General features: G+C 43.3%; 1 protein-coding gene across 1 annotated transcript in view; it reads left to right on the top strand.

The window, feature by feature from the left end:
• The window catches only part of ONECUT3 (one cut homeobox 3), a 68252-nt gene extending 51686 nt beyond the window's left edge, over window positions 1-16566 (top strand). Inside the window, exon 2 of the mRNA XM_026681094.2 lies at window positions 16274-16566. Coding sequence (XP_026536879.2) covers window positions 16274-16566 — 293 coding nt within the window. The remainder of the gene's footprint in view (window positions 1-16273) is intronic.
• The last annotated feature ends 9324 nt before the right edge of the window (window positions 16567-25890 follow it).

Raw genomic sequence — 25890 nt, 5'->3', positions numbered from 1 at the left:
TGTACTCAGCTACAGACCAAACCTACCTTCCATTTCACTTTTGTGCCTACTAGCCTGACCGACAAGTCAAAGTATGGAGAAAGAATATGGGGTGAAGAGCAAGGGAACATTGATGATGTTACCTAGTTAGGCAGTGAAACGTCTGCAAGAAAACAATCAAGCTCAGAGAACTCCCAAGGACCCCACAGTTCAACCCCGAGCTGCATACATTCTATATACTATCAAAATAAATTCTGTTGATAGATTCTTGTGGCTACAAAACCACAATGGGTTTTCTTTTCATTTCTGCATACATCACCTATCTGTCCCCTCAAAGCCTTTCCTGAATCAGCTCCTATCAAGGGTTAAACAGCTGCTTAAAAAATAATAATAATTTTGCTCCATCCATGCTGTTCCACCCTCCCTTCCTTAGTTTTGAGGCTAAGAACATTTCCCGGGTCAGCTGCATGAATGCTATGCAGGAGCCAATAAAGAGTTTCTAGTTTTAACCGCAAGCAGAATGGCATCGCGCTATAAAGAACCCACAGGCTATTCCCCAGAGGCAGCTCTTGCTGTCTCAAGCACAAAGCTAATAGGGGTGTGGGGAGCGTGCCCTGAGTGTGTAAGGGGGCGAAATAAAGCCTCCCACACATGTGGCCCAATTTGTTGGTCGGTTGCAACTCAAGCAAGGAGTTCTGTTGCATTTCAGTCTGCTGTGCAGTGCTTAATCAAAGGCAAGAAACTTTTTTTTTTTTTTTTTTTGCTGAGAAAAGATCATTCTCTCCGTCCTCCCAAATCATTCCCTTTCTCTTTCTCTCTCTCTGTCCCTGCCTCCCTCTGCCCACCCTCGGGCAGTTGATTAAGGAAGAGGCAGATGGCAGCTCCCAAGTGCCTAGGGTCTTCACTGATTGCTCTCAGAGGGCTGCTGCAATTAGCCCAAGGGCCTTTGGAGATTCAGGATGGACAGGTTACCCACCCTGCTTCCGTGGAAAATGAGACTCGGACAGGAGCCAGAATGGGACAATTCACCACGGCCATCTTGCTACGGCCAATTCACCACTGCCAATTCGCCATGGCCAACTCAGAACGGGACAATGCATCAAGGCCAATTAGCCGTGGGACAACTCGCCGTAGGACAATTCGACGATGTTATTTAATAATTTAAAACAATTGAAACATTATTTTTCATCATTTCCTTAGTGATTCCTCATTGGCGACAAGAAGGGCATCCGGGCAGGAAACACTCTGCTAGCGCCATTCAGTTGCCCAGACTCCACCCCGCAAGGGATTTTGGGGTCGTTAAAAGAAGACGATTTCTTTAGGGATTCTATTTCATCGTTTCGTCGATATTACGTCACTTTGGTCTTGTGACAAGTTGTCCCGCGGCAAGTTGGCCATGGTGAATTGGCCACGGCAAGTTGGCAGAGGCAGGAATTATTGGGAGTAACTGGCATAAGAATTGATGAGGGGGTAAAGGACACTCCTGAGGTTCTTTTGAGTTGCTTCTTGTTTAATAAGAGAGGAATTGGGGTTTGAAGCCCACTTACTAAAATTGGAAGAATTTCTAAAAAAGAAAAATTCAAAAGGAAAAAAAAACATTGGATTGTCTCTTTCAGTTTTTTTAGTAGCACGTGGGGGGTGTTTTTACACAAGACTTTGGGGCACTCTTGACTCTGAGCGACTGCCAGAACAAGCCCCTGCAGATTTTGTGGCAACATACTTGGAGGGAGTGACTGGCCCAAAGACACCCAGCTGGCTTTGTGTCTAAGGTGGGACTAGAACTCAACATCTCCTAGTTTCCAGCTTGTTGCCATCATTATACCTGGGCTGCAAACTTCCACAGGACCAGTAGGGGACAGGAAAGTGTCAGACCACCAGAGCTGAAGAAGCTTCTTGGATGAGAAGCGAAATGTCTTCAAAGAAAAACAAAAAACTCCAGTTGCTTCTTCAAAGAGAGCTGTGATGACTCAGAGTGTAACACAAATGTAACAAAATCTAAGACGTAAATAAATGTCCTTTAGTGCCTCCAACTTGGCCCCACTGTGTGATAATTCTCAGTTGGAGATAAAACTTACTCAAAAATAGTCTTCAAAAGAAAGCAATACAGTCTGAATTTAATGAGCAGATAGAAGTGAAATAAAAGACCAAACAAACTACAACGACAAAATGTCCACAACAGAACAGGAGAAGTATTTACCAAATTCAAGGAGATAAAAACAGCACAGTCTGTTGGAAGGATGTCAACCAAGATAACTTCAGACCAAAATAAAACACGCTTGCTTCTGGCAACCTGTGTTCTAACCGTCTCTCTTATAGAATCATCTCCCCAGCTGTAACCAATGAGGAGGATCATGGCTGCTTCCTTTCTCCCAAGCCAAGTGGTTGCCTTCTCCTTTCCTCCCTGCGTGCTCCAGGATGCAGAGGGGATGGGCCTGGTTCTTCCTCTGACCGCCCAGCCGGCTCAAGCCCTTCTCCAGCTTCCTTCACAAGCTCCGGAGCCACCCCTCCACTCCCTGTCGGCTGTTCCTCCTCTCCTTCAGTGTCCGACTCTACCAAAGGCATGACAAGAGCTTTGCGTTAGACCAATATTCCTCAATGTAGTCCAATGCCTGTCAGGGCTCCAACAAATCCATCCCCATTCAAATCAAGTCTCAACCCGCATCTCTCAGAGTAAACAAAAAAAGATTTATTAGGAGTGGCCATGTTGGCGTTAGCTGGGTGCAGCCGACATTAAAATACATCATTCATTTCCCCCTTGACCCTGGTCTTCCTCCCACCCCCTGGATGTATATTCTGCAATGGGACACATTCATAGCCAAGAGTCATCAATCAGGCTCTCCAGTAATATTCTTGCATGCCGACAGCTTTGGGCTGCCAAGGTGATTATCCAAGGCATTTAAGAAATGCACTGCTTTCCCCCCCACTCCCTTTCTGCTGGCAACTAAAAAGACCAAAGGATTATTATTTTTAGTTGACAATGCCCTGCTCAGACAGGAAACCCTATACCATTTCAGATAAGTGACTGTCTCTTCTTAAAAACCTCCAGTGATGGAGCACCCATAATTTCTGAAGGCAAGCTGTTCCACTGGTCAATTGTCCTTACTGCTTGGAAGTTTCTCCTTAATTCCAGATTGCTTCTCTGTTTGGTTAGTTTCCAACCATTGTTTGCTGTCCTGCCCTCCTGTGCTTTGGAGAAGAATTTGACTCCTTCTTCTTTGTGGCAGCCCCTCAAATACTGGAATACTGCTATCATGCTATCAATTCTTCTTTTCTTTAGACTAGGCAAACTCAAATCCTGCAGCCATTCTTCCTATGTTTGAATCTCCGGGCCTTTGATCATCTCAGTTGCTCTTCTTGGAACTTTTCCAAAGTCTCAACATCTGTTTTTGTAGTAGGGTGACCAAAATTGGTTGCACTATTCCAGGTGTAGTCTTACTAGGGTTTTTATGAGGTGGTACTAATACTACATGTGACTTATGACCGTTTCTCATGCTTATGACCATGACAGAATCCTTGTGATGATACGATCAAATGTGAGGTGCTTGGCAGCTGGCATGTATTTATGATGGTTGCAGTGTCTCCTGGGGTCATGCAGTCACTTTTTGCAACCTTCTGACAAGCAGAGTAAATGGGGAGAGCCAGATTCACTTAACAATCCTGTAACTAACTTAATAACTACAGTGATTCCCTTAATGGTGGCAAGGAAGGTTGTAAAACGAGGCAAAGCTCACTTAACTATCTTATTTAGCAATGGGCTAAATAAATAAACAATTGGGCTCAATGGTGGTCATAAGTCAAGGACTACCTGTATCGTAATACATGTAAAAAATGGCATCCTTGCTATTACGTTTAAATAGCAAGAATAGAATCTCTTCAATCTTCAGATAATGCATTAGGAGGAGATCTGTGTTAGCCTATGATGGGCAAAAATCAGAAGATGTCAGATAGCACCATTTTGGACTAAGACTTTTGATTAAAAAGCCGAAGCTTTTAAAAATGGGTTGATCTGGAATGGTCCTACTGGTTTTCCTTCTGATTATTGACTTCCAAGAGAAATGCAGTTCTAGAACATGGATGTAACATTGGGCCCTCACTCAAGCATCTTTGAAAAAAAAAGAAAGAAAAGGATTAGAGAAATGAACAACAACAAAAAATAACTTTGTTAAGGGTGGTTTGCCCTGAGGAGTCTCTTTTGCCACAGCAGCAGTGATTCTGAAGGACAGCTGGGGTTGATGATCCAGCAAAGTGAAGGGGGATGCAGAAGGTTCAGAGGTGCAGGAGCTTTATTAAGGGGATTATTTCTATTGAGTCAAAAAATTAAATTTCCAACGATGTACAGTATGTACAACAGCTCTCTTTGTGTAAGAAAAGGTTGGACTGGGTGTGAAAGAAGAAGAAAAAAAGTGTGTCTGTAAAGCCATTCCGCCCCCTACTGGCCAAGAGCACACATAACAATTGGATCTGTTTTCCCCCCCACTCTTATTTCAAATTGATCTGATCTTATTGTTGCATGTAAAGTAAACGTGTATGGCCTGTTTTCCATTGTGTTTCCTAGATTCCAACAAGCGCCACTAGAATAAGCTATAATAGAGCAGGGTGAGTGATGCTATTCCTTTTCCCCAAATATACCCCATTTTACGAACTTTCTTGCCACAGTCGTTTAGTGAATCACTGCAGTTAAGTTAATAACACTGTGGTTAAGACAATCTGGCTTTGCTTGTCAGAAGGTCACAGAGGGTGATCCACGTGATCCCTGTCTCTTGGTCCTCTGGAATGCAGCCCCTCCCTCCTGGGAATCCAAACTACATTCCACCACACAATTGGAGATAGGTGATTCCTCAGATAACACGATTAGCTTCATTTGCTTGATGAGTTATGATAGCAATAGCACTTAGACTTATATACCACTTTACGGTGCTTTACAGCCCTCTCTAAGTGGTTTACAGAGTCAGCCTATTGCCCCCAGCAATCTGGGTCCTCATTTTACTGACCTCGTAAGGGTGGAAGGTTGAGTCAACCTTGAGCCGGTGAGATTCGAACTGCTGAATCGCTGAACGTCTATGGAGATTCTCAGTCACCCAGGTCACGGTTGTCCTAAATGTGCTTTTTTCAAGAGGCAACTGGACTTTCTGGTTTTTCTTTGAAGACGTTTCGCTTCTGATCCAAGAAGCTTCTTCAGCTCTTCCCCACCATCCAGTCAGAGCTGAAGAAGCTTCTTGGATGAGAAGTTGAAACGTCCTCAAAGAAAAACCAGAAAGTCCAGTTGCCTCTTGAAAAAGCACCTTTGGGATGCCGAATTGCTGGCAGCCGGCAGTCAGCAGAATCAGCCTGCAGTACTGCTTTCTAACCACTGCGCCACCACATGATGTCACCATGGCTTCTGTCATACACCTTGATTCCCAGTTTTAATTTGTGAATCTTTTCTTTCTGTCCCACATATATGCTTGCTCCAGTATCCCAATCTTCTAGGCCAGTGGTTCTCAACCTTTTCTTCACCATGGACCCCCTTTATTTACCTTTTGTAGCCACAGACTATGGCCAACAACCCCAAGACTTAACTGAAGATTTAAATCAAAACATTTCTTCAAGCCTTCACAGATCCCCTGTGATGACATCGCGGACTTCCAGGGGTCCAAAGACCACAGGATGAGAACCACTATTCTCGGACCATTAACATAGTTAAGCTCCTTTTCCATAAGACATTAGAATGTGAGTTCCCATTGCTGCATCTATAGAAAAAACACTGGGAGCAGGTGTTACCCAGCACCTAGCATGGCCCTTATGTAGACTTGCTGATCTATCCTGACTAGTAGGGACATTCAGTCTTTGGCAGTAAGAAGACTCTATTGGCCTGTGATAGAGATATCCAGTCAAAGGAGAGCTCAACCTTGCTCAGTGGCTAAGACACTGAGCTTGTCGATCAGAACACAGTATGGCTGTTCGAATCCCTAGTGCTGTGTAACAGAGTGAGCTCCTGTTACTTGTCCCAGCTTCTGCCAACCTAGCAGTTTGAAAGCATGTAAAAATGCAAGTAGAAAAATAAGGACCACTTTGGTGGGAAGGTAACAGCGTTCTGTGCACCTTCGGTGTTTAGTCATGCTAGCCACATGACCATGGAGACGTCTTCGGACAGCTCTGGCTCTTCAGCTTCGCCCCCTGGAGTAGGAAACAACTAGCACCTATGTGCAAGAGGAACCTTTACCTATAATTGAAGCAAAACAGTTACTGTACTGGCAAATATTCATTTCTACTATGTACAGGTATATCCATGGGGGTGTGATAAAAAAAAAATCCAGATAGTACGGTATAAGCTCCACTTGTTTTTCAGTGTGCCACTGTAATGGTGTGTGAGAATGACCTTGGGAGACAGAAGGACAGACAAAGCAACAATCAGACAAGTGACAGTTGAATCCTCAGAAAGAATGGGGGAAATGCAAATGTCTCCGAAGAGATGCTACCTTGATTTTCAGACCATAAAAACAAGGTGGGGGAGTCATAACTTCAGACCTTGAAGATTCTGTTAAAGTAACTTTACAATAAAGTTAAAGCAAGTACTTCTGAAGTGCTTCTTCTCTTGACTTGCCTCCACGAGTGGTGGATGCTCCAACAATGGAAATTTTTAAGAACAGATAACAGACAGATAACAGATAATCAGAGTTGGAAGGGACCTTATAGGTCATCTAGTCCAACCCCCCGCCCAAGCGGGAGACCCTACACCATTTCTGACAAATGGCAGTCCGGTCTCTTCTTGAAAGCCTTCAGTGATGGCGCTCCCACAACTTCCGAGGGCAACTTCTGTCCCATTGGTTGATTGTTCTCACTGTCAGAAAGTTTCTTCTTGTTTCCAGGTTAAATCTCTCCTTGTTCAGTTTCCATCCATTATTCCTTGTCTGGCCTACAGGAGCTTTAGACAATAGACTGACCCCTTCCTCTTTGTGGCAGCCCCTCAAATATTGGAAGACTGCTATCATGTCTCCCCTGTTCCTTCTCTTCACTAGACTAGCCAAGCCCAGTTCCTGTAACCCTTCCTGTAACCGTAAGAAGAGATTGGACAGCCATTTGTATGAAATGGTATAGGGTTTCCTCCCTGAGGGAGGGGTTGGACTAGAAGACCTCTAAAGTACCTTCCAACTTTGTTATTCTGTTCTGTCTGGACTACCTTGAAGAGCTGACAGTCACATTTTAAAAATATCCTGAGGACTCAGTGCACTGTGAATCCCTGCATATAGCCCGGCACCTATATAAGTAGAGGACTTTTTTTTTAATCACATCCCGCAGTCCTCCCTGTACATAGTAGAAATGAACACAGGTAATCCTCGACTTATGATTACAGTTGAGCCCAAAATGTCTATTGCTAAGTCAAACAGTTCTTAAGTGAGTTTTGTCTCATTTTACAACCTTCCTTGCTTTAGTTGTTAAGAGAATCACTGCAGGGGTTAAGTTAGTAACATGGTTGTTAAGTCAATGGCTTTCCCATTGACTTTGCTTGTCAGAGGGTCGCAACTGGTAATTACATGACTCCGGAAGACTGCAACTGTCATAAATATGAGCCAATTGCCAACCATCCAAATTTTGATCACATGACCATGGGGATGCTGCAATGGTTGTAAATATGAAAAATGGTCATAAGTCACTTTTTCTGTGCTGTTGTAACGTCAAATGGTCACCGAATGAATGTTGTAAGGTAACGACTAACTCTATTAGGTTGGAGTTTGATGGATGTCATAAATCCATTTCTATAGAAACTTTTATGATTGGCATATCTCTTTCCTCACAAATCCCCACTGTGTCTGCATTTATCTTACCAATCTGTGGTTGTAAACATGAGTAAGCCAAATACGCGCGGCATGTTTTATACGTTCAGGTTCTCAGAAGAGGGACTATGGGGCCAGATGGTTGGGAAGCTGCAGCAACCCCTCTATAAGGAAAGGTCATAAGGTCTAGGAACTTCTCATTGAAAAGAAAGGCGGGTGAAAGGAAGTGAGGGAGAATTAGGATCAGATTGCTCCTGAGTGACCCCTTCCTGTACATCGATCCAAAAGCTTTGGGGTTTGTTGAGGTACTCGACAGAAGAGATGGGAAAAGACAAAGATTGAGTTTGACCCAACACATGTTAGACTGCAGGGGTCTCCAACCTTGGCAACTTGAAGACTTGTGGACTTCAACTCCCAGAAATTCTGGGAGTTGAAGTCCACAAGTCTTCAAGTTGCCAAGGTTGGGGATCCATGTGTTAGAGCCTATATTAGAGATTACATTACAGGTAGTCCTCAATTTATGACAGTAATGGATCCTTCTGAGCTGGGTGAGGCACTGCCTTGCTCTCTTATCTGGCAGGATGAGTCCATAAAGCTGAAGGAGATGGACAGGAGATGGACAGGTTCTTGGAGCTGTTTGGATGATCACCAGTATGTTCGATCTACTGTATGTGTCTCCTAACTGCTGCTGCTGGCCTCCTAAGGGTGAGCACATGGTTGGGTCCAAGCAGGGGTGACGTATCCTTGTGTGAAAGGTTGCTTCTGCACGCCTTGAAGGAAGTGGTGGTCTGTTTCCTTCTCAAAAAGCTGTCACTGGGACCAACTACTGTATGTTAGCTTTTTTTCCAACCTTCCCATTTTGGAGAAGGTTCTGGAGAAGATGATCAAGATGATCAGCTCCAGAGGTTCCTGAAGGAAACCAATGACCTTGATCCTTTCCACACCAGGATACATTAGAAAGATAACAAGTGGTGCGGTGGCCTAGAGGTGGAGCTCTCACCTCACAATCAGGAGGCCGTGAGTTCAATCCTAGGTAGAGGCAAATATTTCTCTGTTTGGACACAATGAGAATATATCTGCTGCAAACTCCACATTGGCAACAGGAAGGGCATCTGGCCAGGAAACACTCAGCTCCATTCAGTTACCCTGATGCAAGGGATTACGGGGCCTTAAAGATCTAGCTGTTCCTGTAGGCACCAGGCCAGATTTCCACAATGTGGAACTCTACTAAAATGTCAAGCACTGAATCTTTCCCCTGTGCAGCTGTTTTACTGCTGTTGTTTAACAGCTGTAAAAAAATATAGCTGTTCTGTTTTGATCACTAGGAGAGTGGGTAGCCTTAAAATTGAATGAGTAAGAAGCAGGGATGGGATTCAAATTTTTTAACAACCGGTTCTGTGGGCGTGGCTTAGTTGGTGGGCATGGCTTGGTGATCATGTGACTGGCTGGGTGTGGCCAACTCAACATCACTCACATCGAGGCACGCATCTCCTCGCCTGGCCTCTCATGACTGTGGGGATGCTGCAACAGTCGCAAGTGTGAAAAATGGTCATAAGTCACTTTTTTCAGTGCCATTGTAACTTTGAATGGTCACTCCACACAAGCAAAGTACCAGCAAAGGAGGAAAAAAAACTCCAGAGAAGTTTCTGAGATAGGAAGTCTAGTCCTGCCAAGAATATAATAAGGGTTAATGGAGAGGCAGCTTCTGTAAGCAACACCAGAATGTTTCCTTCCTGCCTTCCTTACAGGATTAGTCCAGTAATTTCTTCTAATAACTGGTTCTCCGAACTGCTTAGAATGTTAACAACCGGTTCTAGCGAATAGGTGCGAACTGGTAGAATCCCACCCCTGATAAGAAGTACTAAAATAAATGAGAAGATTCATAAAAGGACAGAGGGGAAAACAGACACAAAGAATGGTGGACAATAAAATGGAATGAGACTTGCATTGGAGCTGAGTGAAAGGAGCTTCAGCTCAGATTGGAAAGTCTTCTTATGTACAGGACACGGTGAAATTCATAACTCAGTAGTATAAGATGTAGCCATGGCCGTCCATGTGGAAAATTATAAAAGGCAATTAGATAAGGGAATTCCACAAGTCTTCAAGTTGTCAAGGTTGGAGACTCCTGTGTTAGAGCCCATATTAGAGATTACATTACAGGTAGTCCTCAATTTATGACAGTAATGGATCCTTCTGAGCTGGATGAGGCACAGCCTTGCTCTCTATGGAGGATGAGGTTTTCAATACATGATGGTGACGATGATAATGGCAACCACAACGATGATGACTCTACCAAAGGTCAAATATGGGACTATCAACTCCAGCTTGTAGGCTTCCTGGAGATATATGGCTGGATTTTATTTCAGTGTTTCCAGAAGTGTGGACTTTCACTCCTAGAATTCTCATCAATGGTCCAGCTGTCTATGGAATTCTGGGAGCGGAAGTCCACACTCCTGGAAACTCCAAGGTTGAGAATCCCTGGTTTAATAGATTGGTTTTTGTAGCTCTTCTATTCAATACCTGACTTGAGCACTAAACAGGGCAAATTTGAGGCCTGCACCAACAACATTCCTGTCACGTTCCTAGATCTCTGATTCTCAACCTCAGTGAATTTAAGATGTGCAGGTTTCAACTCCCAGAATCCACCAGCCCATGCATGGGCTGGAGGATTCTGGGAGTTGAAGTCCACATACTTCTTGTATGGCTGAGGTCGAGAAAAACTGTTCTAGAATCTTACTAGCTCATTCTAAGAATCCCAATGGGAAGTTGCTCTTAGTCAAAACTCAGCTTCTGGGTTGTTGTCAGACTAGACAATACAGGTAGTCCTTGACTTACAACAGTTTGTTTACAAAGTCACAACAGCACTGAAAAAAGTGACTTATGACCATTTTTCACACTTATGACCATTGCAGCACCCCCACGGCCACGTGAATAAAACTTGGATGCTTGGTGACTGACTCATATTTATGATGGTTACAATATTCCAAGGTCCCCTTTTGTGACCTTCTAACAAGCAAAGTCAATCAGGAATCCAGATTCATTTAACAGCCATGTTAATAATTTAATAATTGCAGTGATTCACTTAACAAAAGTGGCAAGAAAAGTCATAAAGTGAGCCAAAAACCCACTTAACAAATTTCTCACTTAACAACATAAATTTTGGGCTTGATTGTGGTCGTAAGTCGAGGACTACCTGTACTGGTGAAAGATGCCAATCACAGCTGAAATCCAGTACAGGTGGTCCTCGACTTATGATCGTTTTTTTAGTTATTGTTAAAAGTGACACTGACACTGGAAAAAATGATTTATAAACCACTCTCTGCACTTAGATAAGATAAGCGAACCTTTATTGTCATTTTTGACTTTGATCAAATTGGCACACATTAAAAATGAAATTATGTTGCCCGCACTTAGAACCATTACACCATACAGCATCAAAGAAGAGGGAGTCAAACTATTCTCCAAAGCACCTGAAGGCAGGACAAGAAGCAAAGGGTGGAAACTAATCAAGGAGAGAAGCAACTTAGAACTAAGGAGGAATTTCCTGACAGAACAATTAACCAGTGGAACAACTTGCCTCCTGAAGTTGTAAATGCTCCAACACTGGAAGTTTTAAAGAGGAAACTGGATAACCATTTGTCTGAAATGGTATAAGGTTTCCTGCCTAAGCAAGGGGTTAGACTAGAAGACCTCCAAGGTCCCTTCCAACTGTTATTCTATTCTATTCTATTCTATTCTATTCTATTCTATTCTATTCTATTCTATTCTATCCCATTCCATTCCATTCCATTCCCATGGTGACGTGATCAAAATTTGGATGTTTGGCAACTGGCATATATTTACAATACTTGCAGCGTCCCAGGTCATGTGATTGCCATTTGCCATCTTCCCAACTGGCTTCCTACTAGCAAACTCCAAAGGGAAGCCGTATTTGCTCAATGACCACATGACTCACTTAGCAGCCATGGCAAAAAAAAAAAAAAAAGACTGTAAAATTAGACGGGGCTCACTTCATTTTTAGCCATGGGAATTCAGGTCCCAATTTGCCGTGGTGAGCCGAGGACCAGCTGCATGGCCTTCTCCTGTATTTTTACCCAACCTTGGTTACATCAGCAGAAACACTGCTGCCTCCGCACCCCCACCCCTCTCACCTGATGGTGAGATGGAGACGGCCCAGGCAATCATCCGTGGGGAGATGAGCCTATGAAATAGCCCCATCTGTTGCAGCTCTGGAGACCCACAGTATGTAGTAAATTCAACTACAGCAGCTATTGATTCCTACTCTGTGGAACAGTAATTATATTGAACTGTGAACAGACATGTTAAGCTGCGGAAAGCTTTCTCCTTTGGTTTTTTTTTTTTTTTTTAACCACTTAAAAGAAATGAAGAATCTCTTTAAAATGTGTATTTATCAGTGTTACACGTGGAGAATAATGGCCATTTCATTAATAGGAGGAAAAAGCAATCTGTACATGCTCGCAAGCTATTTCTGTCTTAGTTTAACACACAGCAAAGCTTAACTATGGACTCAAAAGACCCTCCCTGAAAATTAACAATCCCTATCATCATATGTGTGGGTACGATTGTGGCATGATTGTGTAAATCTGAAAGATCTAATGTCCATGTTTATGTGTAAGAGTCCTGCTGGTTGGGGCAAGGACCCAATGAATTTACTACCCCCTTTCTAGCAGAAGTTACCAAATGTTTGGGAGGGGACAATAACAGCTGGCATGCAAAAGTATGGAATATGGAGGTTCTGTTTAGTGGTTTGCCAACAGTCTTTCCTAGTTCTTTTTCCATGAACTGAAACTGTTTTTGTGACCGTTAAGGTACTGCATCTTTTTTCAAATTAAAAGAGAGTGGAGTGGAGTGGAGTGGAGTGGAGTGGAGTGGAGTGGAGTAGAGTAGAGTAGAGTAGTAGAGTAGAATCATAAGATTAGAACTACCATAAGAATAATTAAAACATAGTTAATCCTCGTTTAGCAAGCACAATTCCAACCAGCAACTCAGTCATTAAGCGAAGAGGTTGGTAACTGAAACCGCGACTGGGCTTATAATCTTATTTCAGCCTTCCTTTGCTTTACACAGACATGCAAAGGTCAAAAATGTGGGGACTGTGGTAAAGTTACTTTTTCATCACCATTGTAACTTTGAACTCTCTCTAAACATGGCAAGTCGCTGAATGGGGCCTCCCGTGTTCCTGAGCTGTTCCATTGTCCTCTGGTTTAAATGATCTCAAAAGCTTCCCGGTTGGTTTAGATACTAGCAGATCAGCACATCTGCAAATGTTGGTCTCAGAAACCCGGCAAAGTCAGTCTCCATGACCCTTGGCAGCTTCTTGCTGGTTCCAATTGTGTCTATAACCTAAAATACTGCAGAATAGATTCTGCTGCTTTGTTCTGTCAACCCTGCCTGGACTTCAGTATTGACCTCTGCTGGTATGAACGCTCTCAACTAAATCTGTGTGATTCTCATGTCTGTTTTCTGCTCATCATCTGCCCACAGGCTGAATTTATTGGGTGGATTTTTATTTTTGCTTGGCTTCTACAGCATCAATGTATTTGCAGACCGAATCAATTTTGTGCAGTGGGAAGCCAGCAAGGGAAGAGGGGAAAGGAAGGGGAAATGAAAGGGTTGGTTTTTTTAAAAAAAAAAATTGTAGTGAATGCTTTGATCCAAATTTTGATTTGCAAATCTTATGTCGTTGCTATTGGTTTGTTTTTCTTTGGTTTTGATTTCCTTTTAAAATGTTGGTATCTATTTAAAAAAAATTGAAAGAGAAAATATTAATGTTTTTTGTGCCAAAAAAGGCTTATTTTTGTTTGTTTTCCTTGCAAGCATCTGATGGTCATAGGGTAGGTGGTCCATTCATCTGCTGGGGTTTTGATGGAGGTACACAGCCAGCATTTTTATCTTTACATGAATTAAATGTCAGTTGGGACACAATATAAAGGCCTTTGGCCAAAATGTCTTTTGTCCATGCTGATGTCTCCTGTCTCACAGCTGCACCGAATCAAACGGATTTTGTAGGTTTTTAATGCAATGCAAAAACCTACTAAAGCTGTCATGAACAGGTGAACAATGACCAGATGCAGACTGTGGGAAGCAGCCATCTCACCTTCAAAATGTAGAAATTGTGGGTTCTTTTTTCTAAGAGCGAACTGAATGTTCCCACTAGAGAATGTTCAGGTCGAATATGGGCTTGGAAGGGTTGAAAGGGGAACTGAATTCTGGAGACATTTTTCCTAGTCCTTGGTGCCTTTTGAACTTGGTTGGGTTTTTTTTTCTTCCAGACACTTCATTACCCAACTGGATAGCAGTAGCACTTAGACTTATATACCGCTTCACGGTGCTTTACAGCCCTCTCTAAGCGGTTTACAGAGTCAGCACATTGCCCCCCACCCCCAACAATCTGGGTCCTCATTTTACCAACCTTGGAAAGATGGAAGGCTGAGTCAACCTTGAGCCAGTGAAATTTGAACTGCCAAACTGCTGGCAATTGTAGCCTGCAATACTGCATTTTAACCACTACGCCACCAAGGCTAGATAACATCTTCAGTGCTAACACTTCCTTAGCACTGAAGAGGTTACCATGCTAGGTAATGAAACATCTGCAACAAAACTACCAAGTTCAGAGAATACCAAAAAAACTCCACCGTTCGACCCTGAACTACATATATTCTCTTCTGCTTGATTGATGATGACATTTTTCAAAAAAAACAAAAAAAACAGAGACTCCATTTCTGGGTTTGATCCTAAGTTGGATTGTTTTCTGAACGATGTTATGCCAAAAAATTGTGCCTTCTACACCAGTGGGCCTGGTGCTCACCTGAACCAGCCTTTCTCAACCTGTTTGGGGACTTCAACTTCCATCAACTTTGACCATTGGCCATATTGAGAGTTGATGGCAACTCTAGTCCAAAACAGGTGGAAGACACCAAGATTAGGGAAGCTGTAGGAGATAATTTATGAGGAGATGAGAGTTAAAAGGTTACTAGTTACTGGGCTTATTGGGAACTTCAGGAGGGTTTATCTGATCAATTCCCTCTGTTTTCATAAAATCTCAGAGTTGGAAGGTCCCTTAGAGATCATCTAGTCTAACTCCTGCTCAGTACAGGATCACTAAACCATTCTAAGATGGCTTTTGGCTACCCTTCATCCTCCAACCCATTCTCCTGAATAGAGCAGGTGGAGTAAGGCGCATTTCAAAACTGCCACAAAGCATCTCTCCAATTTAAATGCGCAAATGAACATACCTTTTTTTTAAAAAAATAATCATGGTTTTCTAGACTTCCCTTCAGGAATCACTATGCCTGTCTCAGCTCAAGGCAGGATTTACAGTTCAATCGATTTAAATACTAATGATTCTCTCTCACAGGGTAGCCAGTCAGGGAACATGTGATATCAATGGGAAGCCATAATGCTTCGATTCAGACAAAGCTCTGTGAACTAATCATGATAAATGAATACAGAATTTAAGTGCAGACATTTTGCTATTTGGTTTTAGGAATAAAAACCTCATTTCTAGCCCTCCTCAACCACCACCACAACAAAAAAAAAGCAGATGGATAGCTGCAGCATTGCAATCTTACAGTTTGGATAGACATCAGAGATTGTTACCTTAAATCTCACCTATTTCTGCTTGAGGAATGGAATCAGAATATTTTACACAAATAGACACTTCCATCACATTGACACTATATACAGATAGCCCTTGACTTACAAAAGTTCATTTAGTGACCGTTTGAAGTTACAATGGCCCTGAAAAAAGAGACTTATGACCATTTTTCACACTTACGACCGTTGCAGCATCCCCATGATCAAAGTTCAGCCATTTGGCAATCGACTCATATTTATGACGGGTTGCAGTGTTGTTTCGTGACCTTCTGACAAACAAAGCCAATGGGGAAGGCAGATTCACTTAACAACTGTGGCACGAAAGATCGTAAAAATGGGGGCGAAATTAACAACTGTCTTGCTTAACAACAAAAATTGGGAGGCTCAATTGTGATCGTAAGTCAAGGACTATCTGTACATTGGTTTTTTTAAAAACAAAAACAAAATTTGGAATAGAAGCCGTGCTAATGAATGAGAGCCAGTTTGGTTTAGTCGTGGATAAGGCATCCGACTAGAAACTGGAAGACTTATTCTAGTCCTAGTCCTGCCTTAGGTACGAGGCCAGCTGGGTGACCTTGGGCCAGTCACTCTCTCTCAGCCCCAGGAAGGAGGCAATGGCAAATTATTTCTGAAAAGCCTTGCCAAGAAAAAGCTTTAGGGATTTGTCTGAGAATTGGACACGATGGAATGGAAGAAGGAAAAAACAAAATGCTAACGAAAGCCATTTGGTATATTCCTTTATCTGAAGGTGGGTCATTGCAAATGTTGTATGGGGTGGGGAGGGATTGGAGAGGAGGAAAAAAAATGGGAAACAGGCTTTGATGTGCATGAATTTGATAGCCATGTTATTTTCTTCTCTCTCTCCCTTCCCCCGCCCTCCGCCTCCCCTTCCCCCTCTTTTCCTTTCAAAACCACCTGCGTAGCCTGCAAACGCAAAGAGCAGGAGCAGCAAAAGGACCGGAATCTGCAACCGAAAAAACAGCGCCTGGTCTTCACCGACCTTCAACGCCGCACCCTGATCGCCATCTTCAAAGAGAACAAGCGGCCTTCCAAGGAGATGCAGATGACCATTTCGCAGCAGCTAGGCCTGGAGCTCAACACCGTCAGCAACTTCTTCATGAATGCCCGCCGGCGGTGTATGAACCGTTGGCAAGAGGAGCCAGGCCCCAACCCCGGCGTTCCCTCTTCATCCACAAGCACTTTTTCCAAAGCATGATTTCTCTCTCTTTTTTCTTTTCTTCTTCATACGCCTCTCATAACCCTTGCATTCCCCCCCACCCCCTTGAACTCAACCCAGAAGAGGGCCCATTCCCTTCTCCATGCGTGCTCCCCTCACCTGCATACCGCATATATGTTGAGCAACGACAACGCACAGTGCCCGCTTCACAAACATCCACGGTGGAAGCCTCTGGGGTGTCCCAGATCTTCCAGAGGCATCCCATAGCAGCAGCCTCCATCTTGGGCCTCCCTCAAACCACCTTCCCGTTTGTGGAAGGGCCATTTCGTCTCCTCATCTGGGGAGCAACTTTCTCCCAAGCTTTGGGTTTAGCTGAGGGGCGTCTTTCCTCCCTGGAGGTTTCAGCCAGGGAGTAATTATAGTGTCCTGATGGCAGAGGGGGAGGGATCTGTAAGGAGCAGCTTAAGAGCAGAAGCTGTCACAGAAGTTGATTTGAAAACTGTCATCATGGGAACACAAAAAATGCTTATGATCCCAGAGGGGCCTGGCTATCTGAGGGGCAAGTGTGTGGTGTATGCCTTAAAAAACAACAACAGCCCAGCACTGGAAAATGGAAGGGAGGGCAAGAAGGAAGCAACGTATGAATTCGTGAAGCTGATTCAGCTCCCTCAGAGGTATTTCTAGATACCTGTCCACGTAACTGGACTTCGTCTAATTCCTGGGTTTTAAATGCCAGAATAACTTATCGTTGCTCCTGGGGTTGTCTTTCACCACTGAGATAGAAGTGAATTGTGGGATATTTATTAAGACTCCTACCTAAGAACTGTAACATCCGATTCTGTCTCCTCCTTCCTATTTCAAAGAAAGGCCACTTATGGTGATCATCATGGCCTGCCTCTGATTTGGGAAAAGGCATATGAGAGGATCATGTGGGGAATCATTTAGCCCTCATTCGGAGACAAGCTGCAATGGTTTCTCCTGAAATGAGAGTCAGTGATGACACGAGTGAATGTAGATGAAGGGGTTGCTCAGTTTGCAAGCAAGGATGCATATCGGGCCTGAGATTTAAAAAAAAACAAACAAACCCAATCCCATCTACATCCTTCATCCTAGTAACAATGGGAAAACGCATGAAAATCCATTCTGGGGGTGCGGGGGGGGGAAACATCTTCAAAATGTTGTCATGTTCTCCTCATGTACGTTTCCTACAGCTCAGCCCTCTATTTTTTTCCCACCTCCTGTCCTCAAAAGTCTTCACCACTCCAAGGGGTCCCCATGAAAATCCACACCAGAGGTCTCGCCCAGCGCATCACGGCATGGTCTGAAAGTTACCGAAACCAAATTCAACTCTCAAAAAGAAGACTTTTTTCCCCCCCCTTTTCTTTGTCTTTTTTTTTGACGATTCCTCTGGGAGGAACTCCAAGCCAAAGTGTCAAGGGGGAAACCAGAAACTCTGATGAAAAAAACGATCCCCTCTTTTCTCCCTTGAATTAGTCATGTGGAATCCAAAGCGAAGTTGCACTGTGTCACCTAGAGAAAAAGCGGGTCATGAAGCACATTTTACGTACATAAATCGGGTAATTTAAAAAAAAAAAAGCTTTAAAGAAATCAAAGCAAAGCAGTGCAGGAGCTGAATTTTTATTTCCTGGACACTGGATCGGCAGCTGACCTTCAATCCAATGTTGGTTTCATTCCAAAGGCCAGCCCCAGCTGAATGATTTCCATTCTCCTTCCTCTTTTTTTCCTCTTATTATCCCCATTTTCTGCCTCCCAATACATACAGGATGGCAGAAGGGGAGAGAAACCATGATAGTGTATGTGACAGGAATCAGATTGGGCAAGTTGAGTTGAGTGGGGGGACAAATTATGAATCTGTTTGCTAAATGGATAAATAGATTGGCAAGGGGAAGATAAACAACCCCCCTCTCCCAAGTCCTTTTCCAGCCCAATTCCGTATCCCTCCCTGTTGAAAATAACAAACTACAAAAAAAGAAGAAAAAGAAACTAAAAAAAAAAAAAAAAGGAATCTTGGCAACGTACGAAAGATAAGTGACTATTTTGTGTGTGTGTGCCAATTTAACAGCTTGCCTTAAAAATAGAAGATGGATACCAGATGATCGTCCTCTTGGAAAGGAAAGGAGGACTTGACTTCAGTAGTCTGGCACCATGAATCAGGACCATTTGCAAGGCAGAGAGAGAGAGAGAGAAAGAGAGAGAGAGAGAGAGAAAAGACACGGTCAGCTTGATGAGAAATAGCATCACCAGTTAAACCTGGAAGTCTGGCTGGCAAAGTTGAAGCCCTCACCCCCACTCCTTTACCTACGGAACCAGAGAAAAGGCGTTTGAGAAGGCAGGGAGGCTGTGGAAATCGCAGCCTCGCCCTCTCCATGCTAAATGTGGGATTCTTTGTTCGTGTGTGTTTGTGTGTGTCGTTTCTTTGTTTTATTATTTTTTTTAACGGGACACTATCAAATCGATGCGGGTAATAGAGCACCATCCTTGCGCAATGGTTTATGCGTTCACTTTATGTTGAAGACAATGTGTTGAGCGACCCTGAGGCACCTTTGGGAATGGAACAAAAAGAAAGAAAGAGAGAGGAAGAAAAAAAAACACCTCAGAACCATCAAAAGTTTATTCTTTGAGCAGAAAAGGAAGAAGGGAGGAAAAAAAGAGAATTAAACAACTCTGATAATATTTCCTATGTTCAGCAAAACATTTTGTCCCGGTCTTGACTGTTGGGTGCGGCCAATCAAGGTGTGGGATGGAGTGGGAACTTACTTGGACCAACCAAAGAAAACTGGAAAAGGGAAAATAGCAGATGCTGAGATATGTTTTATCAAAACACACATATGGAGAGAGGAGGGGGGATACCGCAGGAGGACAACAGCCCCCCAATTACCTCTCTCAGACCCCCTGAGTGTCCATCCCCTGCAAATCTACCCCACCCTACCGCATCATCTTGTCTTGTTGTGAGTTGTCGATGCTAAAGAATGATGGAGAAGGACTCTGGTGGATTTCCCATACCTGATTTTTGTGATGTATTGAAGGGCTGAGAAGCCTCACTAAAGGAAAAAAAGAAAAAAAGAAAAAAAAATGAAATGATGAAATGAAATGATGGGGCCTGAACTTAGTAGACGAACCGAAGGGAGGGGGAGAAAAAAAAAGGAAAGAAAATGAATAATTCTATCAAAGGAACGACCCCGAACATGCAAAGACATTTTTAGTGAGAACCAGAAAATATAGGCTACCTCACTTGAGTTTTCGATTTTTGTGATTTGAAAATCACATCTGATACCAAAGATTTTGTTCTCCTTGCCTGGTTTGTGCTGGATTACACACATTTGCGCTTCCCCTTTCTTGTTTCCTTTGTGACCCTCCATTTATAGTTTGTAGTCATAGACCTTTCCCCATCCCACCGTCTCCTGTGCTTTCCAACTTCCCAAGAGAAAGAAAGAGAGAGAGAGAGAGCGCCAGATGCATGAATGAAACTTGGAGTGATAGCTGAGTGCCTTTTTCTTGTACAAAAGGTGTAAAACCATTTTTTCTTTTTCTTTTGTTTTCTTTGTCCTATAAGTTCATGAGATATTACCTCAGTTCTCTTAATCAGAGGGATTCTGGCAACTCTTATAGCTTTTGGGTGATGGGACAAAAGCCATTCCTGGGTCCTCTCCTCCTGCCCTCCAACTACCCCACCTCCAGCTCCCCAGTGTTTCATGCGCACTCCAATGCACATCTAATTCACTAGGTGCACAAGAAACAGTGAGGTGTGTTCTTTTTCTTTGTGATATTTCCATCAGAAAAGTTTGGTTGATGCTCCAACACTGGAGATTTTTAAGAGAAGATTGGACAGCCATTTGCCTGGAATGGTATAGGGTCTCCTGCTTGGGCACGGGGGTTGGACTAGAAGACCTCCAAGGTCCCGTCCAACTCTTGTTATTCTGTCTCCAGAACTCTGCATCTCTAACGGGCATCCGCTGATTCACTGCCACCCAAGCAGGACAGTAGAGTGAGATGCATAGCCCGTAGTTGAGCTTATGCTTGGCATACGGAGGACTCTACGTCCAACCCTTTCCTATATGCAAAGTTCTTGGGGAAAACTTCACTGTGCCCAAAACTTTGGAGAATGATGACTACCACAGTCAACCATCCTGGGCTAGAGGAGCTGATCCAGGATTAAAAGTGAGGAAAGCAGTTTTTTCAGCCCGGTACGAATGCATGTTGGAAATCCCAGCAGCACATCATGGGGGTGCATGGCTACCCTTTACACATGCACGAGTCAGGAGCTCCTTAGGACAAAGAGGGGAAACAAGATGAAGCTAAGGCTAATGCAAAGGAAGATTGGAGAAAGAACTATGCTAAAAGGGGGGTCCCCAACCCCCAGGCTGCAGCCCGCTACTGGGCTGCGGCCCATGGGGAACCAGGCTGGCAGGAAAGTTCACGAAGCTTCATCTGTGCATCACAGGATTTAGGTTATGCGCATGAAATCATTTCCCTTGCCATCGAAACCACCAAAGCAGCTGCTAACCGCCACCTTTCTGCAGAGCCAAAGCGGTTGGGGACCCTAAAACATATCTGTGATCATTCATGGAATAATATATATTATCAAATATGGCACCATATCAGACTAAGCTGGCTACAGGTAGTACTCAACTTACAACTATTCGTTTAGTGGCCAAAGTTATGGAAATTTTTTTTCCTGTGGTTGTTTTTCACGCGGCCACTGCAGCATCTCTGATCGCATGATCAAAATCTGGATGCTTGGCTACTGGCATGTACTTATGACGGTTGCAGCGTCCCAGGGTCATGTGATCATCTTTTGCCACCTTCTGACAAGCAAAGTCAATGAGGAAGCCAGATTTGCTTAACAACTGCAGTGATTCACTTACTAACTGTGCGCAAGAAGGGTCGTAAAATGAGGCACAAAGCTCATTTAACAACTGTCCTTCTTAGCATTGGAAATTTTGGTCTGAACTGTGGTTGTAAATCAAGGACTGCCTGTACCCCTCAGTTCAACTCTGAGCGACAAATACTCTCTTCTATTGATCTAACGTAAGAATATTGATAAGCTCCCCTAATAACTATGTTCCGTGAGTCATTTCATACCTCCCCCAAAAGCTCATGATGGACAAACCATATCGAATGCACAGATCATGAAGTGGATCGGATAGGATCCGCTTTGACCCACAAATGACCCTGCCTGTGGGAAAGCTAACCGATCCAGCAAAACAAGCTTCCCAGGCAGCTTTTTTCCTCCCCGTTATCCTTTCATAATGCAGGGAAGGCTCTTGATTCCCACACCTGCAATTTGAAAAATGCTAGCCATAAAATGAGGGGAGGGCAAATTAATGGTGCTTTCTCCCCTCGGAACTCAATTCAAATAATGCAGAGAAAGGACGAAGGGATAGCGACATTTTGATTGGTCAACCGCTACTTGAATTCTGAGTTTATTTCTTAAATTTATATCCCACCCTTTCTTCTGTGCCACACAAGGGAGGAATGTACCTAATGTGGGGGTACTTGGTGCTCTTGGAGCTTGGTTGTTTTCTTGCAGACGTTTCATTACCCAATTGGGTAACGTCGCCAGTGCTAGAAGGAAGTGGGGTTTGCTCTAACTACACACTGATGATGTTACCTAGTTGGGTAATGAAATGTCTGCAAGAAAATAACGAAGTTCAGGAAACACCGAGGACACCAAAGTTCAGCCTTGAGCCCCAAATACTCTCTTCTAGTGGTACATATCTGATGGTCTTGCTTTCTATTGCTGCCCCACAACGATGACCCTAAGAGGTGAGTTGGACTGGCCCAAAGTCATCTAAGCTGGCTTTCTTGCGTAAGGGAGGAATAGAACTCATGGACTGCCAGGTTCCACCCTAGCACCTTAACCATTACACCAAACTGCCTCTCTCATATTCTGTGGTACCTGATGATGGTGCTTGTGCATCCCCTCCCACCACAAATGACCAACCTATTTCTCCACGGAATTACCTCTTCATCTGGCGAAATCCCGCGGTTTTCTTTTGACCCAACACCCAAATGGCTTGTTGATACCAAAGATGTCTCCTGTCAGGAGAAAATAAATAAATAAATAAACAAACCAGTGGCCCTGCCTTTCTCTCCAGCACAAACCTGGCAAGCCTTTGACAATGTTCTCTGAAATACCTCAAAAATATTTAATGTATAGTTTATGTGACAAAATAATAATGATAATAATAATAATTACTTAGCTAGTTTTTGGAATTTGCAACTTGAAGCTTTATACTGTTAAATTATAATTTTTGCAGAGATGGCAAGTGTTACTATGTTGACATGCTCAATGGAAGACATATTGAATGTTTGGAAAGGAAAGGAAAAACTGGTTAGTTTCATGATTTTTTTTGCTTGTTTTTTTTTAAAGAGAAAGATTGAGAGAGAGAGAGAGAAAAAAAAGAAGGATCCTTGGAGTTTACAGATTTCATATTTAAACAAGTCCTTTAAAAGAAAAAAAATCACAGATAGTAGTAATATCCTATGCTTTGGGGATGTGTTCCTTTTTTCTGCTGAGTCATGTCTTACAAGAGTATTTATTATATGTGTTTATGTGTTCAAATGTAATTTAAGAAGGAAAAAATACCAAAAAAAGAAGAAATGAAAATTTGATTTATGCATGAAAAAAATATACTCTTTCTTGAAGTAATGTAATAATTATTGAGATGGGGAGGGCAGGGCGGGCAAAGTTGGGTTTGCTGTGTTGTTTGTCTAACAAAATTTAATTTCAATTGGAGGTATGTGCATGGATCAATTAATTTCATGTGACTGTGGACGTTTCTTTGTCAATTCTCTCTTGTTTTATTCGGTTCCTCCTTTCCCACCATTTTCTTTCCTTTGTATATTAGTGCATTGTTAAAAATCAAATAGAGTGTTGGAAGAAGCGTCTCTGCAAATTAAGTGAGAATAATATCTCATGAGGGTAGGGGGTTGCTTGGCTAGCATCGATTTCAGGATGTCCAACATCAACCAAGTAGGATAACTATGTCTCGGTCAAAAGCAATCCTTGACTTTCCTGCCCTTTTATCATTCCAACAAACCCAACAAATGAACTTTAGCATCTTTTTTTTTCAGACTGGTGTGTTCCCTTTTAGCGTCCAATCACAAGTGTCTTTATTCAGAAGAGAGAGAAAAAGACAATCATTTGTGTGTGTATATATACATCCAAACAAGTTGATCAGTCAGTTGTCTTTTCTTATGCACCCCTTGGAGACAAGGGGACACAACCAAGTCAAGTGTTGGTCTGAATTTATGCTAACCCCCTTTTAGGTCCTTCTTGGGGTGGTCTGGATGAGAACACGTATACATACACACACATACTCACACACATTTGGAGATGGAGTGGGACAATTCACCATGGGCAACTTGCCACAGAGAACTTGCCGCGGGACAATTCAACAAATATAAACGTTAAATTCATTCCAACGGAACTATGGTCAATAATAATAAAGTAAAGAAAATTCAATCTAGAAGTATAAGAGTTGCAATAATTGCGATGAAAATGTGGTCATCAGTAATAAAAGTTAAGTGAATAAAATGATTCATAAATGTTGAGTTGAGTTGACCATGGCAAATTTTCCTGGACCCTTTGGAGCAGGGGTCTCCAACCTTGGCAACTTTAAGACTTGTGGACTTCAACTCCCAGAATTCCTCAGCCAGCTTTGGTTCAGTCCAAAAGTCTTAAAGTTGCCAAGGTTGGAGACCCCTGCTTTGGAGAGTGGTTGGGGCCTCCCTCACCACCCCTGTTTTCCAAACATTTCACTTGTTCAGAAGTTAGAAATTCATGTCAGGCAGGAAGCTCAATGGTGGGGTGCAGGTTAAAGGCAGAAAACCCAATATAGGTAGTCCTTGACTTTAACAACCATTTTTTAGTGACCGTTCAAATTTACAACGGCACTGAAAAAAGTGACTTACGACTGTATTTCACACAACCGTTGCAGCATCCCCAGGGTCACATGATCAAAATCCAGACACTTGGCGGTTGATGGTCACAGTATCCCCGGAGTCATGCCATCCCTCTTTTACGACCTTCTGACAGGCAAAGCCAATGGGGAAGCCAGATTCAACTTAACAACCGGGTTACTAACTGAGCAATGGCAGTGATTCACATAACCACCGTGGCAAGAAAGGTCGTCAAATGGGGCAAAATTCATTTAACAACTGTCTCACTTAGTTCGGGCTCAATTGTGGTGGTAAGTCGAGGACTGCCTGTATTCATGTCCTAAGAAGTCTACTTGTGTTGGGAAAAAAACCCAGCCAAATTAGTCAAGAGAGCAAATGCCAATCCGTGTAAGTAAGATGGACTTATATAGCACAGCATATATTGCTGCTGGTATATACATGAGCAATTTACCAATAAATGACAGGACTCTTGTTTCGCATGAAAACGTCTCTGATTCAAATTGGTTGAAACCAGGGGTGGGATTCTACCGGTTCGCACCTATTTTCTAGAACCGGTTGTTAACATTCTGAGCAGTTCGGAGAACCGGTTGTTAGAAGAAATTACTGGCCTAATCCTGTAAGGAAGGCAGGAAGGAAACATTCTGGTGTTGCTTACAGAAGCTGCTTCTCCGTTAACCCTTATTACATTCTTGGCAGGACTAGACTTCCTGTCTCAAGAATGTCTCTGGAGGTTTTTTTTCCCCTCCTTTGCTGGTACTTTGCTTGTGTGGAGTGACCATTCAAAGTTACAATAGCACTGAAAAAAGTGACTTATGACCATTTTTCACACTTACGACTGTTGCAGCATCCCCACAATCATGAGAGGCCAGGCGAGGAGATGCGTGCCTCGATGTGAATGATATTGAGTTGGCCACACCCAGCCAATAACATGACCACCAAGCCATGCCCACCCAGTCACATGACCACCAAGCCATGCCCACCAACTAAGCCACGCCCACAGAACCGGTTGTTAACATTTTGAATCCCACCCCTGGTTGAAACCCTGGATAGCTGCTCCAGTGAGTGCAGGTAATCCTTGAACCATTTGTATAATTGATTGTTTAAAGTTACAATGGGGCTGGAAAAAAAGGGACTTACACTTAACAGATATTCACAACCACTGTAGCATCCCCACAGCATGGGTGGGATTCTACCAGTTCAGACCGGTTCAGGCGAACCGGATGTTAAATTTGCATCTGGTCCACCGATCCAGTATTTGAACCAACTGGCTGGCCCCATCCACCCCTCCGCTCCGCTCCCCGGGTCTCCCCGTGGTCCTTTTTCAATGCAGGTAAGTGCAGGGCCTGCGCCGATGCTCGGGGAGAGTGAAAAACGGGCCTTCCGGAAGTACTGGAAGTCCAGAAAACGGGCCTGTTTCTGGCTTCCAGAGGGCCTCCA

Source organism: Notechis scutatus, chromosome 1 (genome assembly GCF_049901735.1).
Source record: "Notechis scutatus isolate UNSWTSFEM ecotype Mainland chromosome 1, rNotScu1.2, whole genome shotgun sequence".
In the NCBI taxonomy this organism is placed as follows: Eukaryota; Metazoa; Chordata; class Lepidosauria; order Squamata; family Elapidae; genus Notechis; species Notechis scutatus.
The sequence above is the reverse complement of the archived record's forward strand: the minus strand, read 5'-3'. Positions and strand labels throughout refer to the sequence as shown.